We start from the raw sequence: 24,660 nt of genomic DNA, 5'->3' as shown, positions 1-24,660 counted from the left end.
GCTCTGAAAACAAACACACATGCACAGAACCCAAGATTTTACTAACAGTTAAGCAGCCTAAACAAGTCTACTGGTCTAAATCAGTACAACAGCTTTCTTAACAATACTGTGTAATAATTCTGGGCTTCTTTACTGCTATTCCATTGAAAGTAGATTGTCATAGTAATCTCTCCAGCAAATTGAAATTGCATTTCAGTGCTTGAGCCTTGGTGTCTAAAAATGATAAAAGCACTATTTTTGAGATTTGAGGCAAAGGAGGTCAGCTTCTGAATTTCTTTACTCCTGACGTGAGCCTGACTTCGGGTTTTTCTATTTTAGGCTAAGCTCTAGTGAAGCCCAAGTCATGCACTCCGAGGTAAGCTTTTGTGCATATTACAACAGTATTAGTTACTGCTGACACAGCCATCACTCTTGTTCTTTCTAGTATTTCATTCATTCTTTTGCTGATGCCATTATGAAAAATCATGCTGGCACAGCCTGAAAGTCACTTACTACCCTCTTTTATGTATATGGCTAATGTATTCTTAAACTTTTGTTCGCAAAGAAGATATTAATGATATATCGATGAGCAATTTGTTTAGAGTTTCTGCTTATAGGCTTTATGAACTTATATATTGGGGTACGCTACAAACTAAATAAAGCTACTAAAAAGCAAACACAATCAACAATCAGAAGTATTTATAACCTTTACAATCTGAACATAAAGAGAAATTATAGCAAGACCTGTTCCTCCTCCCTATTGCCTAATTAATTGTGATGGAGTTTAATCTTTCATTTCTTAGTTTAATAGGGTGAGTCTTCTGTGTCACTGTACATGTGCCATCATTAATTACCATTCCTTAATTATGAAATATGGATTTACAAGAAATGAAACCTTGTATTTTACCATCCCAAGGTTCTTATACTTCCAGTGCATGGTCTATATTCTAAGGATAGTCTCATATGTGTTATTTACACTCCGTGTTCATTTGCAATACCTCTTACAAAAATGCTCATCAGAAGGCATACATTTATAACTTAACTGATGAAAATGATAAAGGAATACAAAAAACATTTTTTTAAAGAATCGAGTATATGGACAGTGAAACAGGATATATTGCCATGACGAATCTATTAAAAGCTGTCAGTTTTCACCCCATGTATAGTTCTGTTGATTACTTTTTAATCCAAGGGGTATTTTTCATAATGATGAATAGAAAGGATTTTATCATAGATCGCTGAATGAGCTTTAAAAAAAAAAGAAAGCTTACCTGTATGAATAACAAGTCATTTGTAGTAATGATATCTTTTAATATTAAAACATAATGAAATTATAAATTCAGTAGTAATCTATAGCATAATGAAAATTTTAAACAAAGTTGGTAGAAAATCATCTAAAAACCAAAAGATATTTTTAGAAATGCTTCAACATCTTTAAACATTGAAGTTTCAAATTTTACATTTGTGAAAAAATACTTAAATAATTAATATTCCATATTGGCGATTTTTCTTCAAAGTTCTTTAAAGGCATTTTTAATTAATTTCAATACCATGATAAAACAGTTCAAGTCAGATTTTAAAAACTGTATCACATATACTTACATACCGACATACATAAGGCTAAGTAAAATTATCTCATACATCAGTGTAAATGAATCATACTGCCTTCATAAAATATGGACAAAACTGCAGGAACATAATTAAAACATATCAATATCGTATGCCATTGTAATATTTTTTTCTGTGAGATATGTCAGATCACATTTTTTAATCAGCAGGAGTTGGTTGAATTTATGGTAGACAAGTTATATCATGACTTACAGATATCTTCATACTTCACCTTGGTTTAAATATTCTTTAAACCATACTTGTAATCATGACAGATAATTAGAAAATCACTTATCATTAATAACTCACACATCAAAAAGAGTAACATAAAATAAATATATATTATCACCTATGCTATATCACAGGTAAAATTTGACCTTCTGCAATTAGATAAATGTTGGTACTTTGCAACTTTTATATAGTAACACTTAAAATAAATTTAAAATTTGAGTTCCAAAACAACATACATCCTGCATCACATTTAATAATAACAGTCACTATTGATTAATGGAAGCATATATAAAAACAAAAAAAAAATTATATTAGAAGACAGATAAAAATCACATCATCTTTTTAGTTTTTTGTTTGTTTGTTTTTTTCCCCCTAGGATGCTCTAGAACATTACTGCTTAAGGGACAAGAAATCCTACTTCAGGTTCAGACATACAGGTATGTTCCTAGAGTGTGGGTAAAATGTGCACAACTCTTCATAAACTTGATCACCTCTTATTAAGTCATTTAATCCTAAAGTACATCTACAACTATAATGCATCAACAATTTTAACTTATTTCTGTTTCATCACATTGAAGAAATATTAAGTTCTCATTTTTCTATATACTGAAAATTCTATATACTTAAAATATCACTTATTAATTACTGCTAACTTCTCTATTTAAAGACAGTTTGTTATAACATACCACAATCTAAAACATTTCTTTTTTCATTTAACAGTGTTTTTTATTTTTTTAGTTAAATTTATTGGGGTGACAGTGGTTAGTAAAATTCCATAGGTTTCAAGTGCACAATTCTATAATGCATCATCTATGTAGGGCACTGCGTATTCACCACCCAGAGTCAGTTCTCCTTCTATCATCATATATTTGGCCCCCTTTACCCTCTTCTACCACCTCCCTTCCTTTCCTACTCTCTGGTAACCATTAAACTGTTGGCTGTATCTATGAGTTTTTGTTTCTTTGTCTGGTTCGTTTGTTGCTTTTAGTCAGTAGAGCATGAGACTCTTAAAACATTTCTATTTAGAAAAGTTGTAACATTTTGAAATCAATGTACAACAAATCAGACTCTAGTTCTAATACATAATTAAAAGAGAACTCTTTGGGAATAGTATTTTAATGTACAAATTAAAATTACAAGTTGAAAATTGCAAAATACAAATTTAAAATTTTGGTTACTTTTTCTTTATTGGACATCTAATGTTTTCCATGTATCAGTTGGTATTTTAAGTCACCTCTAATGCTAAAAACGCCCAATGGAACACCAGAGCAATCTTTGGCTGGGAGCTCTAAATAATTTTTAAACAGTACACTTACCATGTTCCAGCCAGGGTAGAGGTAGTCTGTCCCAACAAATTCAAAGTAGTGAGCAAAACCTTCCTTTAGCCACACGTCTTCCCACCACACAGGAGTCACGAGGTCACCAAACCACTGCAGTGACAAAATGAATGTGTATCAGATAAAATCAAATCTATCCCAGAATTACTTTATCTAAAATTAAATATATTAAACTATGATTATCATAACTGGAATTCATTCCTCAATTGATTTGGGGATTTTAAAATGTGTTGTGGTAAGACTATTGATTTATCTGACTACGTGGATAACACTAGTTTCTGTGTTGTTGTTGTTGTTTTTTTTAATAAATGCATTCAGCGAAGAACAAAAATAAAATGATCAAGGATCACACACCAACTTGCAGAAGAAAGGACTCAGGAGAAAAAAAACCCTGACCACAGCTGTCTTCGATGTTTGAAGACCTAGTATGTAGAAGAGGAAAAGGCTTGTGTCTTGTGGTCCTACGAGGAACATTTAAATCAAAACTAATGGATGGAAATTAGGGTTGATGGATGTCTTCTGAGAATGCAGGAGACCCTCTAACAGACCATAGCCAACCATGGAGAATTCTGCCTTAGAGGTGTTGAGTGACTCATCACAGAAGTATTAAAGCATTGCTTTCTAGTTGCAGAAGCAATTCAGAGAAGACATAGGCTGATTGAAGGAACTAAGGGCTTTTAAAACGGTCTGCACTGGACTCTCCATTAGTCTATGGTAATGAGGGGCTGGACCAAAAAAATCTCTAAGATCCTTTCAATAAAAAACAATGTTGTAATTTTTAATCGGTGTTTTGATTAGATCACGATGCCTTACTCTGAAACCCTTGTTTAGTTCAGCAAAAGGTTAAAAGAACTATTTTCCGTTAAAGAAAAAAATACATTCTATGTCAGGCGCATTCTTAAAAACTTGAAATTTAATGATGAAAAGTTAAATAATGCCTCTTCTCATGCAGCTGACATTTTATTGTGGAGGCAGGGGGAATGAGGTAAAATTGAAAATGAAAAATAAGTAAGCAAATGGACAACACAATTTCAAATCCTAATAAAGTGTAATAGGAATGGGGGAAGGACCACCTTAGATTACGAAAGCAAAAACATTCTCTCTAAGTATGTGACATTTGAGCTCAGACTTTGATGATAAGGAGGAGACAGCCATGAGAAAGGCTTGAGCAATAGGATTCCAGACAATTCTAAGCAACCCTTAATGTGAACACCCTAAGTGGGAATGAGTTATTTAAGAAACAGAAAGAAAAAGTGGACCAGTATCAAATCACGTACAGCTTTAGGAGCGACAGTAGTACAGAGCTTGGTGACTGAGCATTTCGATATGAATAATAAAGTATCATTTACTCAAGAGGAGCTCTAATTGAAATACAAATAAGAGACAACTCTGAATACAGTGGTGACCACAAAATAAATGATATTTTAAATATTTTATTCCTGATCGAAAATGCACATTTCTTCTTTAAAATGAAAGTCTGTCTTAAGAATTGTGACAATGTGCTACAGAAGTGTTCTAAGCAGAAGAGGCCTATGATCTGAATTCAGTTTTTCAAAGACCTCTCTGGTTTCTGTGTGGGGAATAGCAGGTACAGGAGCAAGACAGGAAGTAGGAGAAATGGTTAGAAGAACGTGAACTTCAGAGGGGCTAGAAGTTTTTGGAGGAGGATGGTGCTTTGGAAACGGTGAAGGGGGTGGGGGCAAGAGTAGTCACTCTACCTTCATCCAGGCCCTGAGATGCTGGAGATGTGAGCAGGGGTCCTGGGGGCCAGCCAGGTCCAGTTAGTGGGCCAAGGCAAGGAAACACTCAGAAAAGAAGATGGAGCTGTAGGGAGTTCACTTCAGCGGCAGCAGGGGCAAATCATAGCAACAGTTTTTTTTTGTTGTTAAATATGTACTCTTTGTCTAATAGTATTCTAATTGCTTTGTTTTGGAAAAACTTCTTTAGTCTTCTCAATAATTCTAAACTGCAGATATTATTATTAGCCCCGTTTTACACAGAAAACTAAGACACAGAAGAGTGAAAAAAATCTTGCAGCTACTAGGTGATATATGGCTGGGATGACAGGTTCTTAAATTCAGAAGTCAGAGTGGCAAGTTTTGGAGATTGTCTGAGGGGATTGGAGAGTGACCTCACCAAGGGAGGGGTAGAGTGGTCTGAAGATGAGACCCAGATGATAAAGGTGATCTGTGAGCTGGTGATGAAGGCCAACAAGTTTGTTGCATGATGCCATTTGCCCTGATTGACACGAGAAGAAGGTTTGTGATCAGTGCAAACTGGAAGCTCGGTGCCTGGGAGTGACTGCGCTTTCCTGCAGCTTCTGTGAAGGGGAGGGAGCCGCTGGGTGAGCCTGTTTTCTTAGGCAGCCTGTGGGGCAAGAGCACTTTCACCTAAACAAGACCATATCTGGACCTGTTTTATCCCACTGCCCTTGGATGGGGAGAACGCTCAAATTGACACATTTCTGGGATGTTTCACTGTGACTTTCATTTGGAGACAAGAACCACTTACCATGACTGATTAAGCATTAATACCTATCAGGCTCTAAACTGAGCACTTAACATATATTATTCCTTCAATAAACACAAAAACCTCATGATATTTAAAAAAGAAAACAATTGTGACAATAAGTAGGTAAGGAGAGAGAGTAGACAATAATTAGGCAATGATAGTGAAAATTATTTATATGTTTCTCCTAGCTTCTGGTTCATTCCTTTCTAGTAAGTAACCTAACACTAACTACTGAGTTATAACAATAAAGTAACGCATTAGGTTGTTGCAGAAGTAATGGTGGTTTTTGCGATTATGTTTAATGTTTTAGACCGCAATTACTTTTGCACCAACCTAATAGAATAAAGAACAAATGAAATCCAGTTCTAGGAACATTGATAATATCACTGATGTACTCATTTCAACAGAACTATACACGTAACTTGTTTCTAGAAATGTTCAAAAAGGAAACTGTTTTTGCCTCAAATCATTGTATTTTTAGCTGGAAACCCTTCTCTTTAGCACAATGGTTATCTCTGCAATGGATCCCTTTAAGTCTCTGAGGCAAAGAACACATGTCCAACTCGGCCAGCATGACAGGTACAAACATCTTACAGGTTCACTGCAAAAGGCTGACATTTAGGTAAATGGTCGTATGGCCTGGACCAATTTATCATTAAGTCAGCATTCATGTATTGGCATGAGCATTTCACCTGTTTTCACTGACAGGATTTTCCACGACACTGTTTCTTAAGTTTTTCTAGCTTTTTAAAAAGGTTTTAGGTTTATAATAAATTGAAGTCTTACAGTATCACAAGGAAATTTCTGGTGTTTTGATTTAAAAACTATCCATAGTTACAGGTAACAAGGACCAACATTGCTTTCTATTAGCATGAACATTTATTTTCAGGTTTTTTCTCGCTACAATCAAGATTCAAATAAGCATTGCAAAATCTCTGTAATACCTTCCACTCATTGTAAGAAAGTGCATAAAGTCAAAACGAAATTAATTTTATCTTAGCTTCACTACAACGTTTGCTAATTTACATATGAATTTCTACACATGGCAAGACAAAAAAATATCAATCATTTGAGAACAAAGCGTCTATGGCCGAGTTAGTGAAAAACTTCCTAAGTGTCTGTGTGATGGGAAAAGGGGAATAACAAATTGTTTTCAGCAAAAGCAAATTTTGACATGTACACAAAACTCAGCTGCATCTCACAGCAAAGCAATAAATCATTGCCATCACTGCACTTACCATATATACACACCAATGATCACAAGGAAATAAAGCAAGGTTGACAAGGAACAGTAACTGGATACGGTCTCCAAAGAGGCTGCTGGGTGGCAATGCCATCTCACTCCTCAGCTCAACTGAATGACAGTTGCTTATTCAATATGATCAGCGTGCTTGCTTCTGTTTGTGCTGCTGTCTGAGAAAAACGACGTACCTTCCAGAAAGAACTTCACAGTGTTCTATATACAATTAAAACTTAATTGGGAGGATAAGAATTTGGCTCCTAATCTAAGTATCTGAAATTGTTCCACATACTCAATAGTTAGCCATGATACTTACACCCGATCCTTTTTCTCATACCTGGTGACATATCTCATGAACAATGACCATGGTGACATCCAGCAGATAAGAAATAGACGAAACACTGGGATCCAGCAGTATTCTCTGTTCCACAAAAATACTTAGTCCCCAGTTCTCCATAGCAGCATACGGATGCTTAGGCACAGCTAAAAGATCTAGAAATAGAATCAAACAATTCCGAAGGTTTTAACAAACATCCCAGATTCTAAAGAGTCATGTCCCCCAAAAAACTAAAAATCCTAATTAGAAGGAATACTTGTTTCTTCGTAACTTTTTCCTAAATTAAACTACCTGCCGTTTCTACATGACAGCAGAAATATAGGCTCTCACTGTAAACACTGGCCAGGTCCATTCATCACAGTTCATTTTCAGACCCAATGCGGTAGGAGGCTTGAGGTTTGAAGCATCAGCACCATTATTGATGGGCCCATCCTAATAAGTTTCAGAAAGTCAAGGAAACCAAATGCAACAGAAACCTACACAGTCAAAAGACATAGTGTCTTCTAATGAAAATATATTCAGTTCAGTGCAGTGACTACTGTTCTCTCATTTTTACCTCAGTATCTTTCGAAAGGAAACATGTTATATCAGTGTAAAAGTGTGAGGTGTCATTTTTCTAATGGCTTGAATTCTAATTTAGTTTTGCAGTTCTATTAAAAATAAAATGTCACATGCAAATATAACAGAGAGAAAACTATGGTCGTGGATATAGTGGCAAAAGGACTATTGTGGGAACCTGCAGGCTTTGGCTCTGGTCTTGCCTCCACCATTAACTAGAGATATGACCTTGGTAAATCACTTAATTTCTTAAGGCCGCAATTCTCTCACCTATAAAGCATAAGGTTATTGGCCTTCATTATCTCGAAAATCCCCTCCAGCGAAATCTATGATTAGATGATTCTAAGATTTCTGCTTATTTTAAAAGGACATAGAGGTATTATCAACTTCTGGTGAGGGTAACAAGAAGTTCATGCTTTGATGTACTTCCTCTGCTCCAAACACATAATAATGATACATAAAATATTAAAAGGCAAAACTAAAACAATTTCTCCATGCTTGAAAATAAACCTTTCCATGGACCAGAAATGGTACAGAAATGCAAAATAGTGTTTGTGTGTAAAGCCACAGGCCTGCTGGGATCTGGCTCCAGAAACAGGCATTCGCAGCTGAGAATTGGCTCCAGCAGGATGTGACGTAGCCAAAGAGACTGAAGCCAAGCTGACTGCGTGATGCCAGGGATTGAGGTAGGACGTGCATGCTCATGAGAAGGGCTGAAGAGAGCTGGTGCTCACTGCTTCTTGAAAAAGGTAGCAAGTGGCAGAGGAGGGATTCAAACCCAGGCAGCCTGGCTCAGTGCCTTCCTCTTAATAACAATGACGTAATGTTTATAGTCTCTGACCCAGAAGTTCCACTTCCCAATATAAACCCTGGAGTATATATATAAGGAGGCCAAGAAAAAACTGGTACAAGAATGTTTACTGCAATCTTGTCTGCAAGGGTGAAAATGGAAAACTAAATGCCCTTCATCAAGATAATGAGCAAGGAAAATGTGAAATTGCTATACAAAGGAATACTATGCAGCAATTAAAATAAATTATCTCACTAGGAGATTCGAACACAGCATGTGTCAACATAGATAATCTGAAAAACATAATATAGAGGGAACAATGAAGGTGTAAAATGACCCTTACCATATAACTATTTAAAACAAGCAGAATAACACCCTGTGTTGTAAACGAATACTCACACATGTATCCACATATCCAGACACATAATATTCAAATGATAAATACCATATTCAGCATCACGATCGCTTCAGGAAAGAAAGGAGGAGAAAGGGATGAAAGATGGTCTTTGAGGTTCCTGGACCCAATTTCAACTTCGGGGTGTCGGGGGGGGTCCCACATTACTAACAAGCCGTTCGTGGGCACTAGCTGGGTGCCTGAGAATTCAACTCAGTTTGGACCCTATCTACCCAGGGATAGCATCAGATTCCACAGGTTAAGGGCTCAGTCTTACAAGACTCCCCACACCACCACCCCCACACACACACTGCAACATCCGATGCCTATCGCAAACCTGGGTTGTTACCTGTACTTCTGACTGATCAGTGGTAAATCAGAGGTTCCCATGATCTCCTCTCTGGTTTGATTAATGTGCTAGAGCAGCTCACAGAACTCAGAGAAACATTTTACTTACTAGATCACCAGCTTTTTCTAAAAGGATAGAACTCAGGAACAGCTAGATGGAGGCAATACACAGGGCAAAGTAAGAGGAAAAGGCACAGAGCTTCCATGCCCTCTCCAAGCCCACTAACCTCCCCAAATCTCCAAGGTTTACCCACCCAGAAGCTCTCTGAAGCCCGTCCTTTGGGTTCTTATAGAGTCTCCATTACATAGGCCTGATTGATTAAATCATTGGCCATTGGCAATTGAACTCAATCTCCAGTCTCTCTCCCCTCCCAGGAGGTCAGGGGGTGGGAATGAAAGCTTTAACCCTCTAATCACAGGGTTGGTTCCCGGGGAAACCAGACCTATCTTTAAGTGAATTCCAAAAGTCACCTCATTAATATAAAAGATAACTTTATTGCTCTTAATACGTAGCAAATTCCAAGGGTTTTGGGAGCTGTGAGCCAGAAACCATGAAGGAAATACAGTGGTACCTCGGTTTTCGAACATAATCTGTTCCGGAAGACTGTTCAAGTTCTGAAACATTCGAAAACCGAGGCACAGTTTCCCTATAGAAAGTAATGCAAAATGGAATAATACGTTCCAGACCTTTAAAATCAACCCCTAAAACTGCAAATTTAGCATGAGTTTTACTATCTAATGATACCATAGATCCATAAAATTTACAGCGTTCGTAAACCGAAATGTTCGTCAATGGAGACATTTGAAAACCGAGGTACCACTGCATATATGAGAAATATGTAGCTGGTCATTTGAATGACCAGCTACGTATTTCTTAGAAATCACAGTATCACAGATGGTCACACAGGGATTGCAAATGTGTCTTCAATGTTAATTCTTTAAAGCAGGTGAGGAGTACATGGGTATTATTTGTATTATTGATTCTTTTCTGTATGCGTTAAATATTTCATAATAAGAAAAAGAATAAAATAATAGTCTTACAATTTGGGTGGCTTTATTCATGACTTCAACAAACATCTCAGCATTTGCCGTGTCCTTAATTCTGAAGTGCATATTAAAATAAGTCAGGTACGGTCCCTGTATCTGCTACATGTTAAACCAAGAATGGCGACATGACTGCTTCACGCAGGAAAAAAAGAAAGGATAAAAAGTGCTGTAAAAAAGAGATAAAACAAATCTTGTTGGAGAGGTTTTTGAAAGACGTAGTGTTTGACTTGGAATTGAAAAGATAAGTAAGAATTAAAAAGGCAGACAGAGGTACTGTCTGTATTTATTCATACGAGTATTGAGTATTAATCAAGCAGCACCTTGGCTCAGTATAAGCATTGTTCTGTCCTTTAAGCTCCTTGCTCCCTGCTCTCACGGCACTTATATTCATATGTGGGTGTATGTAGAAGGAAGAGGTCAATTAACGAGTAATAAATGAATGAAAGAAATTGAGTAAATGGTAAACGCTACAAAGAAAACATAACAGAGTAAGACAGTAATTGACCGGTGGGATAGGGAGGGTATGCATGATCAAGGCAGACCTCTCCAAGATAATCACATTTCACCGGAGACATGAATAATGGCTGAAGCCAGCTGCTTGAAGATCCATGGAAGAGGGGACAATAAATGCAAAGGCTATAAGGTGGAAATGAGACAAACAGAAGGAAGCACAGTCGGTGTGGCTGAAGCATAGAATGGAGAAGAACGTAGATCTGAGAATTAGTACAAATTGCAAGTACACAACAAACGGACATTCTTCTATTTCAGATTTTAACTTGAGACCTTCCCTAAATATGAACAAACTGGGCAACAGAACAACATTGTGTCGACTCTGCCTGCCACCAGCAGATGGCAACAGCAGTAGCAGATCTGGTGTCATTTACTTGTAGGAACGTGTAGATTTAGGAACAATCCTTTGGAAACCAAATCTGTTGCAGAACAGAGGTGCTTCTGTAAGCCGGAGTCCTCCGAGAGCCGAGAGTAATCGGGTCCCCAAGACTAAGTGAGCAAAAGAGGCCACACACTGGAATTTGGATCGGCTCAAAAGGCACAGAGAGACAACTCCAGACATGGGCCAGATGCAGAGTCTGGGAGTTTGGAATGACGAAGAAGGTACATTTAGGGGCAGTTATCAGACAGCAAAAGCCTGACAAGCAGCGTAAGCAGGTATGATGAGGGGCAAGTAAAGGTTGGCACCAAAGATATCAGGCAATGGGGACTTAGGCAGGCAGCTGATTTCATATTGGTTTCCAGCAGTCTGAGGGCACAAAAGTCAGGCCTGGGTAACAAGACTATACATCAACCAGACAAGGACTACAGCAAATAAAGTCAGATTCAGATAAAATGATTAAGAACAGAATAAAACACCGGGAGCTCAGTAATAGGAGGCAGCTTCTCAGAAATAGACGCACATAACGGGAACCAGGTCTATGGATGGTAGAAGGGAAAAAAGAAAAATTAAAAGAAAAATAGATTATGCTCTACACTCTCAATATCCTTTAAACAAAGCATTGAAGAAACTTGGAATTTGTTCCACTGTTGAGATTTTAACTGTGCCTCTCTGCTCTCCACCTTCATAACTTAAGGAATTTCATGTAATAGACTTACTATGTTTTAAGAATACGTGTATGAAGTATATATCCATATAAAGACTTGTACACAATGTTCATTACAATTTTACTGTTAATAGCCAGAAACTGGAAATAAATGTCCATCAAATGTCCATCAACAGGTAAATGGATAAAGTGTGGTATATCCATACTACAAATACTACTATTCTGCAATGAAAAGAAATTAACTACTGATACATACAACAACATAGGAGATTCCAAAAAAGTTATACTGAGTAAAAAGGAAGAAAAAATATACATGTTGTATGTATAACTCATGCCATTTTTATAAAATTCTAGAAAATGCTTACTAATCTATGCTGTCAAAAAGCAGATCATCTTTGCCTGTGGACAACGATGAAAGGGGTTAAGAAGAAAACAACAGGAAACCTTGGGAGGTGATGGAAATGCTCACCAGGGTGGTGATTTCATGATATTCACATATTTTAAAACATCAGATCGTATACTTTAATATGTGTAGTTTACTGCATGTCCCTATACTTCGATGAAACTGTTTTAAAAATACCTTCTATACCTGAAATATTCTTTTGCTGAAAAAAGATAAGATTTATTGACAATGCGTTAAATTATTTTAATTTTTGCAAAATAAATTTGTCATGAGGCTATATCCATTAAAATGTGCAACCATAATTCTTCAATATGCCTTGAAAACAGAAGTAAAAAAAAAGGCCAACATTCCATAATCTAATTTACTTCGAAATTCAAAGAAAATCCTGGATAAAATTATGCATACCAGTCTATTTCCAATTAATTACTACAGTCCTAAATATTGTAGACAGATAGCAGATATTCACATAGCACTAGTGAATATGATTACATAAATTAACATAAAAATCTGACTTTCTCTACCTGCTCCTTTCAACGCACTATAATTTGCCTTCTGTTTTAACACTATGTTGAAACAGCCCTCGAAAACCAAGATCGCAACATCTCATGGAGACTTCTGTTATTTTTTTAACATTGCTGAGAATTATCATACTTCGATTACAATCTGTTATAACAGGATATCCATTTTTCCCTCTACTTCTTAAATTAGACTTTCTTTTTGTTGTTGTTGTTTGTTTGTTTTGGTATTTTTTTTCTTGTCATCCTTTGACTTCTGAAAATCAAAGTTCCCAGGATTTCTGATAGTGGGTTTTTGTGTTTGTTCATTCTATAATACTAGTTTTCTTTGAATGTTCTCACACACTCCAATGTTGTCTATCACTGCCCACATGCCCAGACAGCTCTGTTAGAGCTCTACAGGAAGATATCTAAGCACATTTGTAGTCGACAGTTACTTGATAGCCCCTTAATGTACTATTCCTTCTCAAATAGCCCCCTCCCATTTAATCTGCCTTACACTTTCAGAAAACCTTGCAGCTCCTCTTCTGCACTCTGGGTGAAGTCAGCCACCATGAAAAAATGTCCCACTAGCCTGACAACACCATGCTTTGAGGAACCCCAAAACCATATGGAAAGATCCAAAGAATCACCAAACGGATCCTCATAGTACGTACGAACAGAAATCCAATCTCCAGCATCAGGGGCAGTGTTCTGATACATAACTTCGCAAACTAGAAATATACACTAATGCATCCCACATAATTAACCACTGGCAAAAAAAAAGTGTGCAATATCAGTTATCTCCATTCTACTACAGTCACATTGTGGGCTTACAGATCATCATCATTTGTCACTCAGAATAAGATTCATTGCCCTAGTTGTGGGCTGCTCCAAAGACTGGCTCCAGTATGAGAGTCTGGTATCCTCCAGCTCAGACATTTTCTGCCACATTATGAAGCTCACACACTATGCTCTGTCTAAGAGTGACAGGACTAGAGGCGATATATTTGAAACGTGACCTCAGATACTTGTCAGTTGTCCTGCTTTCTCTTGACACTTTCTCTTTTGCCTAAGCCAGATTCCCGAGAGTCATGGCTTTCCTCCACGATATTTCTTTGCCAGCCAATGTCTGTCTTCAAGTTGTCCACATCCAAATTTGTCAATTCATTTTGAATTTGCCATCTATTTATCTAAATATTTTGAAACCAGTAAGAGAGTCTCTGCTAAGATCAGAAACAAAACCCCAGACTTCAACCTTGAGCTTAAAAAAGGATAGAAAGTTCTGGAAGATGAAAGGTTGAATACCAAGGAAAGAAGTATTACCCCTAGCAACTCTAGAGCATCACCTCAGCAGCCAGTCCCTTTCGTACTTAGGCAGAGAACACCTGCTCCCAAGCCCCGAGTATGGTCAGAGGATGTGGTTCTTTTGTTATAAAGCAACAGGGGTCCCTGCATGGGTGTGAGTTTTCTGCTCAGGAAATCTAAAGTGCCATACATTAATCTTAGACGTTTTGGTCTCACAGATGAAAAAGATCTATAAGGCTTCTCATGGGAATAACCGCTCTATCTTCTTTTCCCTGTACATGTAGCACATTTCATTCATTCATTCATTCATTCATTCATTCACAAAGCTTGTTGAGTCCTTCCTCTACACCAACAGAGAAGGAGACTCACCAGGGCCCTGCTCTCATGGAATTCACATTCTAGCTTCCGGGTGGAGAGGAGATAGGTAGGGTAGGGAGCCAAAACATACTCAGATAAATAAATAATCAAGATAATATGAGACTGCAATTGGGACTGTGATGAAAATAACACAGGGTATGTTAAAGAGTAATGGGGTTGGAAGGAGGATAATTCAGACTGAGTGACCGGGAAAAGCCTCTCTGAGGAGTTAACACCTAAACTGAAACACCAACCCACTTGAACCTTAGCTCTGAGGCAGGTCATTTTTCATCTCAATTGTAGCATTTCCAGTGCATAGGATAGTGCCAATGCATGGCTGATATTCAACAACTAATTGCAAAATAAATGAATAGTTTACCTTCTGACGACAAGTCATGCTGAATATAGCTTACAGCTAGTTTTGCCTGGTCTTACAAACCAAACAGATGTGTAACTGTTACCAATACCCATTAAAAAAGAGCACTAAATTTTGCAGTTCTGGTCATTGTTTCTATTGTTTTACTCTCTGCCATGTGAAGGGTTCTGCTGCAACTTTAAATCACTATCCTACTCCTCTGCTAACTATCACCCAGGAGCACTCTCTCCAAACCCAAAGACACATTCTGAACTCGTGGCCTGGTCCTTCCATCCCAAATCCATCTTGCACTCAAATCTCCAGGCTTTTGACCTAACTCCAGCTTCTTTCCTGTGTCACAACAGTGTCTTCCATACTGTCCTCGAACAGCATCGCACTGATAATCCAAGTTATCTTTCCAGCACTGCTGCCCAGGCCTTCTTGGCAGAGGGTAATGGACATAACAATTAAAAGTTGGAGCTTTGAAATCCACACTGTCTGAATACAGACCGAGGTCTAACACGAGCTATAAGAAAACAATTGTTCACGCTCTCTGTGTCCATTTCTTCATTGATAAATGGTGATATGAATGATACCTTTCTTGCAGGTTTTTGTGAAGATTAAATCAGATGGTCCATGTAAAGCACTTAGTCCTAAGCACATTACATGATAAATTACTGTTATCACTATTTGGAATCTTCTCAGTTCAGCCCCACCTGGGGGAATCTAAAGCGTCACTGGCCTTAGCTTGGGAGAGGAATCTTGTCTTTGAACAAAGATTAAGTGTTGGTTAGTATGTTATATTAGGCACTTTGATTTCTGAATTGAAATTTTATTTTATGACATAATGCAACAATAAGGACCTACCTAAGAATGAATCAAGAAAACATCACAGGACATGCCCATATTACCATTCAGAGACACTGAATAAATTTTAAAGGTATAGCAGGTCAAAAACAAAGCTGTATTTTGAGGATGACATGACTGTGATTTGCTAAAGATACTATCTACATAGGCTTTATGCTTAAATATAAAAAATAAAATTCCTTGCTCTGACAGTTGCCATATGCAGCTAGGAGAAATATAAATTGCTTTTGAAATAGAAGTGTTAATAAGACAAAATTCATAGAAGTCAGACTTTATTGGTATTTATAATGTGAGTGCAACCAACTTTTTCTTCCTTTCAAGTGCATATTCTGAATTTCTTTTTTTTTTTTTTTTTAACTCACAAACAGGTTAGGTTCTGAATGGCTGTGTTCCAAGTTCATCTGAAAGGAGTTTTAAGCTTTGCTATCCCTGGATACATTTCTACCAAATTTAAAAGTGAATCAACCTTCAACGTTTTAAAACAAAACACACTTTTCTCCTGATAGACTTTCTATTTGGGCATCTTTCAATCAAAAAAAAAAAAAAGACTAGTTTCAGTTACACAGTTTAGCCGATCACAAAATTTTCATCAGCATCACTTGTACTCACAAGCCTAGCATTAAAGTTCTCAAACTCCTAGCGTTCTCCTGAATTAGCATTAGGCTACAATATGTACTCAGGATTTTTTGCTGATCCTCCTGTCACATACTCAAAAGTTCGTTTTGTTTTGTTTTTCATCTGTAATCACTTTTCCTCAACACTTACTGATTACTGTCAATTGCAAAGGAGGAGCACTTTTCAAGTGTTGCTTAAGTCCCTTTTTCCCTGAAAAAGAATTTCTATACCAAAGGACTTATCCCATATGCACAAGGAACATTTGTCATTTTCTCACCCATTGAATTTTTAAAATTAGCTCTACTTTAATTTCCCCATCATCAGATTTTCATCTTCTTCTGAGCACTTTCAAAATTCATGGTCTTTGCTTTAATGGACATGATTAGGTGTAAACATAGGAAACACACGAAATGATCCCTGTCTCTATCATTCGGTGACAGGCCGATTGACTAATGCTTGTTGTATAACAAAGACTTGCTGTTATCTAAGAGAATGTAGATTGAATGTAAAGGTTCCTCTCTATTAAGATTTCACTTATGATATATTTTCATTTATCCCTGAAATACTTAATCATTACCTAATATAGGCCTGATCTGAGCACTGGCTATATACATCTTGAACAATAAAGATGAAGTCCCATTAAACTCTCGTGGAGCTTAAAAACTAATGGGGGATATAAACAAGTTAAAAAGTATATATATATTATAGGCACACATGAAGGAAACTGCAGGGTAGCGCGTATGCTACAATGAGTACGTAGTATAATGGGTGTAGCACGGAGCCGAGATTAAGAACATGGACTCTGAAGCCAGGCAGCCTCCTTCAAAACGCAATTCTGCTACTTAATGGGGCACATTACTTATCACTTATGCCCCTCATTTTCCTTACCTGTGAAATGGAGATTATCACTGCAACGATTTCACAGGGTTACTACAAGGGCTATTGTTGGAACATAATTCTCAAGGGTCTCTCACATTTCTGTGTGTCTTATCAGCACAATGACTGCTTTTTGTTTCAAACTATCTTTATAAGGATATTTGAACAGCAAAAATAGAGATAGTATCCTCTGCCATCCAAAGGACAGTCATACATACCATCACTTATTCAAGAATCAGATTCCCCAGGCTCGGGATTCCTCACCCGTAAGATAATCAATTGCACATGCAGGTCTCATCCAGACCTCTTTGCATTGCTGCTGGGAATTTGGTCTCAGGGAAATGGCACCAAAAAAAAAAAAAAAAAAAAAAAAAATGCTGACATTCTGGCTACTGCTATAGCTAGAGCAATAAAGTTTTTATGTCAAATCTAGGAGTTTCATATCTTCTGCCAACATTCATGAAACAATGGCAGGCTGATATGTCAAACTTGCAAACAGGGTAAGTTAAAATCTCAGATCCTTCACAGTTTTGACCACTGTGTGAGTTAACATGTGTGAGGTACTTAGAACAGTACCTAGCAAGTGGTAAGTTCTCAAAAGCTGTCAGCTACTGTGGTAGACAGAAAAATGCCCCTCCAAAGATATCCTTCATTCCCAGAACCTGTGAATATATCAGATTACTTGGCAAAGAGGAATTAAGGTTGAAAATGGAATTAAGGTTGCTAATCAGCTTTCTTTAAAATGGAAGAATATCCCGAATTATCCAGATGGACCCAATATAATCACAAGAGTACTGAAAAGTGAAACCAGGAGGCAGAAGAGTCAGTGTCAGAGTGATGCAATGTGAGAAATATTCTGGAGGCCATTGCTGGCTAGGAAGATGGGAGGAGGACATGAGCCAAGGAATACAGGCAGCCTCTAGAAATTAGAAAAGGCAAGAAAATTTATGGATTCTCCCCTGAAGCGTCTAGTGAAAGCAGTGTCAAACTGCCAACCTATAGAACGGTCAGATAATAAACCTGTGTTATTTTAAACCAAAAAGGATGTGGTAATTTGTTACAGCATCAATAGGAAACTAATAGAGTATCATTATGATCATAATTATCATTACATTTACCACTATTACTATATTGATAAATATACTATAGTATAGTAATAACTAAACTACAGTACTTTATTATCATAATATATTCCGATATATTATATACTATATATATATACCATATTCTTATATAATATGTATCAACGTTATATAATATTTTGCTATATTACATACTATATTACTATAATAGTATTACTATATTATTATCATTATTACTATATAAAAGAGGTCCCAAATCTTAACAAAAGAATGGGGAAAGGCTTTCTGGAAGACGTCAATTATGGGATCTGTTGAGTTAACCAGAGGGAAAGTATATTTCACGCTAAGGGTATACGCAAACAAGTCTGAGAGAAGATGGTACTTTCAGTACACAAAATCAGGATCGATATGGCTGAAGCACACAGTGGCAAATCCTGTTTTGAACATGCTGATTTTGAGTTGCTTCTGGGACATCCAAATGAAGATATTAAGAAGTCGAATATAGAGGTCTGACATGTTGGGGAGAAGTCTGGACTGGGGGAGCAGATTGAAGAAGTCATCAACTCATATATAGTAGACCATGACGAATGCTGAGTGTAGAAGAAGGCTAAGAAGATGTCTGAGAATCACTGAGATTTAAGAAACAGGGAGAGGAAGGGGGCAAGTGGAGCAGGGCCCAGAAAGGACACTAACAGGCACTGTCATAAGACGGGGGAGCCAGGAAAGTGTGACATTACATCACTCAAGAGTAGTGATGCACAGCAGATGGAGGCGAGAGTCAACAGTGTCTGTGAATATCTTAGATATATTTATAAAACTCTGGAAGTTAAATATTAGTTAATGATTTCAAATAATACCGCGTTACCATTCAATATCATTCTCAACAGGTCTTTTGAATGAATTATAAGACCCTTGACACAGATAGAACATCAAGTATTTCAAGTATGTTAGCATCATCACCTGAAGGGGCCGGGGGAAACAAAAAACCAAAAAAACAATACTCAGCTAGGGGCTCTCATCAATGAGTGGTATTTAATGAGTGGTAGTTGCTGGGTTGGGCCCATCCCACAGCATGGAACCTAGGACCCTTGCTTGTTTCAAAAGTCGGAAGTAGTTGGGAGTCATTGTAGAAGTTTGGAGAGCTATTTCACACTCTTTAATTGACAGATTCACATTTCCAGCAGAAGAGAATATGGAAATAGTACTACTTATCAATGAGCATTCTTACCTCTTGAAAGTTGGAGTTGTCAGTAAAATGTATTTCCAAATTCATATGCATTTTAGACAGCCTAAGTACAAAGTGGTTACCTCTAAAAGAAATTATTTATGTAGGTTTGGTAAAGTAGGAACAAAGATTCATTGTGCCTTAAGGCCAGTTCCTCTTAGCATAAACTGTACTAGTAGTAGACACAATATTCAATTTAAAAAAAACACATATAATTCAAAGAGACCAATGTTGGATTCTTAGCTTAAAACTGTCTAGCATTAATTTCAAGTAAAATCAAATATTTGTTGAAGCTCCTGAGGAAAAAAATCTCTGAAGCCCAATACTTGTTGATTTTTTTTTTTTTTAATCACTTCTGACTGCAGTACAAACTGGCATCTAAACAATGGATAAATTGTCAGAGAGCCAGTAGTATAAAGAGGAGATACCAAAATTCACTATAGATTTTAAAGGCTGCTAGGGAAATCTCTGATGGTGTTCGGGGTAATGCAGGCAGAGAAAAGGGAAGAAAATAGAGTTTAAAAATAGCACAATTATAGAAATACAAAACGTGGTGACACTGTTACTTCACTAAATTTTGACACTAACTTGAAGCTAATTTGCCTTAAGAGAACTAAAAGAGAATCTTATCAATTTAGTTCTTGGTTTATTACTAAGACTTCATCTTTTTATAACCCAAACTCATAGATTTAGCATTTAAAATAGCATCAAGTCACACAATGCTGTGAAGAAAAATAAATGTCATGTCCCATTCAGGCTGAATTATGTATCAGATGTGAAGTACTGATCAAAATATGAACCATCTTTTACTACCAGAGGTACCTGATGCTTTGTTATAAATATCTTCTTGAGAGTATAAAGAAACCGCCTTTTCCAAATTTTTCTACAGAAGGGTTTCTGACAGCTTCTATTCAATGATTTTCTTTTTCAGAACCCACTACTAAGCGTTCCAAATATTCCCTAGTTCAATTTACATTAGATCAAGAAATGAAATACAGAAAGAACTAATAATGAGCCAGAGATTGAACCGAACCCTTTACTTCTCCAAGCTCCAGTATCAACATACATCACTAAGTTATATTCTGAAAGTGTGTTTTATAGTTTGGAAAATATTTTGGGGGCCTACTGGGGAAATGCTGAGAAGAGGGGAGTTTTTGTACCCATCACAAAAATGTTTCTCCTAATGTAAACACTCAGGGAATTGACATAATAGAAAATTGCCCGAAGCCACTTTCCTAATACCAGTTAATAGAACATGAGGGTTCTATAGCTGAAAACAACATGTAACTGATCTCTGTACACTTGCAGCAGGAAGACTACCGTGAAGAAAATAGTAACACCCTTCTAGTTATTTCTGTTTCTTCTTGTCCTCCAAATACACTATGCAAATTTTTTACTTGTGTCATGTGTCTTGGGAGCTGTCTGAACAGTTATTAAAATGAAAACCAGTATTCTGTGGAGTGCTGCACTAAAATGTACAGGTCCAAGAACACTAAAGTTCCTGCTCATGTTTTGCAGTAGCATTTGGGATATTCTAGTCCTGGGTGGGGGATGGTACCTTACAGACTGACCACCTTACAGCGTGGGCAGAAAATGCTGCAAAGTGTTTGGGATGCTCTAAGTCTAAGAGCTAACTACCTCAAGGAGCTTGTGTCCACCTCTCTGGATCTCAGTGCACTATGCATGCATGTGTATGAATGTGTGTATGTGCATATACATGTGTGTCTATAAGGATATATTCTATAATATTTATACAATATGTGTATTATATAATATTTATATAATATGTATATTATATAAATATACACACTGAATGTACATTACATATTACCTATATACACATACACACACTATATACATGTATGTGTGTGTGTGTGTGTGTGTGTGTGTGTGTGTGTATATAGTTGAAATTAGTTAAATTTTGGTGAATACATTGCATTTTATGAGTCTATCATCTTAAATTCATGCTGGAAGTAGACGGCTCTGTATCTCATCCAGTGTAACTTCAGGCAAATGAGGTATTAAAATCAGGCCACAATTGTGGATTTTGCCCCATGGGGTCCAATTTAACAATAATAATAGCTAATAATACTTTCCAAAAATCATCCTAAGGTTCCACATTAGCTACACAAATACAATACCTATAACTTCTCAGCTGGTTTTTACTCCTAACCTCCTGATCTCTACCACTCCTCAAATTTCATCAGTTGTTTACTATTAGGTATATTCTCACATTTAATGTAATTGCCGGCAGAATCTCAGGACCAGCTCCAGATCTCCTGAACTAGAATATGCTTTTAACAAAATCCTCAAGCGATTCACATATACATTAAAGTCTGAGAAGCCCTTACCTATAGCAAATCTTCCAAGGTGGGTGCTTTTTCCCCAGGTATTGTATATGACCATCCATGGAGGTGTGAGAGTAAATTAGAACTTTTATTTGAATTTATTTTTGTCTGATATAGATAATCGTTCCTAGATAAATTGCTAAGGACCTGGAAGAGAGAGCAGGACCGCCTTGCTCATTAGTTCCCTTTCAAGAGATTGGGGTACGGTGATAGTACAGGAGCACCCAATTAAATGGATTTATGGATTACACTACCTACTTTAACTAAACAAACCCTTACAAAACAAACAGGTGGCCTAAAAAGATTCCTACAAAAAAATTACAGAGTTGAGATTAATACTAATAAATCAAAGATACCAAAAACAAGTAAATGATGGAACTGACAGTTCTTCAATTCCAAGTAAGAATAACTAACGTTTTTGGAGCGCATGCTAAAGGCCAGACACTTTCTAACTGATTGATGTGCATTAACTCAGTTAATCCTAACAGTTCTTTGAGACAGACACTATTCATGGCTCCATTTTGCAGGATTAAGGCACAGAGACATGAAGTAAATTGCAGAGGCCTGTTTGTTCTTAGCAGAGAAGGGAGTGTAACTTTGGCTGTCTGATTTAGATCTCCCAGCCACTACAGTCTATTCACTCTATTGCATTTGCATTATAAGGTAAAAACAAAGATATTATTTATTACAAAAAAGAAAAATTGATCAAGAGTACTTCCACTATTGGTTTACATTCATTCTCATTAACAATGAATATCACTTTAAACATAGTAGTGCTGGGATTCGACTCCTGCTCCCGGCACAAGAACGAAGGATATGGTGAGGCCAAAAAGGAACACCCACGGAGCCATAGATAGGGAGTCATACCTCTATATTCTCGCTGGCGGCTGGGTTGGAGACACAGGAAGCAGGAGTCACACGATCCACAACCTGCCGGCTGCTTCTCTGCCAACCAACCAATCCTCTAGCGTAGCCACGGCAGTTACATTAGTGGTGGCTAATGGCTAACTGGTTACAGCTGTTGGCCAACCAGTCACAGCTGATGGCCATCTATTACCCAAGCCAGCAACTTTCCATGTGAGGCTGAGAGCCGGGAAACTGCTCTCTGGCCCTCTGCCCCCACACTATATGTTATGCCTTGAAATTTGGTTAACAAAAGTATCATGTGCACTATTTCAAACTTAAATAAATATAGGTAAGTGCCCATTGACATACTGAAAAATATCTGGCAATAGAATACAACCAGAAAAAAGAAGCGGGTGGGAGGAGACTTCTGCCATAGAGCAGTGGTTCTCAAATTTGAGCACTCACTGGCATTGCCTGGAAGTCTGGTTAGAATCCATATTTCTGAGACCAGAGTTTCCAATTCAGTAGATCAGTAGGGCCTGGATGTGCATTCTCACACGCTCCCAGGTGAGGCTGATGCTACTGGTCAGGCGATCATACTTTGAGAATCATTATTACAAAGGGGAGTTTACAACAGAGGACCTCAAGTGTTGGCATACATTTGAGTCACCTGGGAAACCGTTAAAACATATCTAATGCTCGGGTCCTCAAACAGAGATTGCGAATTCATTGTTTGTAGAAGGGACCAAGGCCTCCGTATTCTTTAAACAGTCCAAATGTGCAGCAGGACTGAAAATTACCGCTTTAGGTGGAGGGAAATTAGAAGCAGCAAGACTGGTTCAAAGTAATCCGGGTCAGAAATAATAGAATCCTATCTAAACGATGCAAGTGTTTCAGAGGTGGAAACAGACAGAACTTGGTAGTTAATTAAACACTGAAGACAAGAAACCCACAAGGAAGGCATAGACCATGCTGCCTAGTTGAATGAATGGGCAATGAAAAGGATCCTGGTGCTCCATAAACCAAGACTGTGACGCCAGGGAACCAGAAGGGAAGAGTGAGGAAAGGGTGTGAAAATAAGGGGAAGAGAAAGGGAAAGAAAAAGAAAAATTATGTTACAAATAGAACAAATTATTTTCATAATGCTCACCTAAAATATTTTTGCTAGTAATAGAGAAGTGATACGGAGGTTCTCTCCATTAGCAGCACATATCTTTAAAACCCTCTAATAGTTAAAACCTAGGCTGCCTAGCTTCAGAGTCCATGTCCTTAATCTCTGTTCTATGATGCATCCTGTTCTATTTGCATGTTGATGGCAAAGTGACTCAATTCAAAGCCAAACAATAAGTCAAAAATAATAGGGATTAGCTCCCAGAGCTATAAGAGACTAAAAAGATCACCTACCCTAGTCTGTCTATCCTTTTATTCCCGGTGATGTGTTTGAACTAAAGTCTATTGTTTTAAAAAGGTATCTGAAGAAGAAAACAAATGATAATAGAGGCAGTGTGTCTGCAACGCTGGGGAAAAATGTTGAAATTTCAGATCACATTCACTTCTGCTCTGCTGGTATCTAGGAAGACATAAAATAAACAATATTTTCAGTTTTATTATGAACTACCAATGTTGATTTCCACAAATGTTCAATCCCCTCTTAGAGAACTGTGTTATAAAAGACAAGACTCTGAGTAAACTTGCTCTAAATTCTTTTGCTTAAGTGCCAATGAGTTTGTGTAAAAACATAGTTACCTATTTTAAACATAATTTTCTTGGCAATTGAAAGCCTGCATTCTTTAGTATGGCATATTATCCAGTGTTAATGAAAAATGTCAAAACCTTCTCCCCCCTACACAAACACACTATAACAAGAAATAGTGAATTTTAATCCTTAAAGAAAAGGGAATCCTTGGCATCAGATGCAAACCACGCTTTGCTGACATGCTCAAATTAA

At 37.2% G+C, this 24,660-nt stretch overlaps 1 protein-coding gene across 1 annotated transcript in view; it reads right to left on the bottom strand.

Moving 5' to 3' along the window:
* The window catches only part of TRHDE (thyrotropin releasing hormone degrading enzyme), a 358,378-nt gene that overhangs the window by 155,165 nt on the left and 178,553 nt on the right, over positions 1–24,660 (bottom strand). Inside the window, 2 exon segments of the mRNA XM_033118026.1 lie at positions 3,135–3,248; positions 7,244–7,398. Of these exon segments, the coding sequence (XP_032973917.1) occupies positions 3,135–3,248; positions 7,244–7,398 (269 nt within the window).

The sequence above is a fragment of the Rhinolophus ferrumequinum genome, chromosome 10, assembly GCF_004115265.2.
Source record: "Rhinolophus ferrumequinum isolate MPI-CBG mRhiFer1 chromosome 10, mRhiFer1_v1.p, whole genome shotgun sequence".
NCBI classification, from domain to species: domain Eukaryota; kingdom Metazoa; phylum Chordata; class Mammalia; order Chiroptera; family Rhinolophidae; genus Rhinolophus; species Rhinolophus ferrumequinum.
This window is presented reverse-complemented; position numbering and strand designations above follow the sequence as displayed.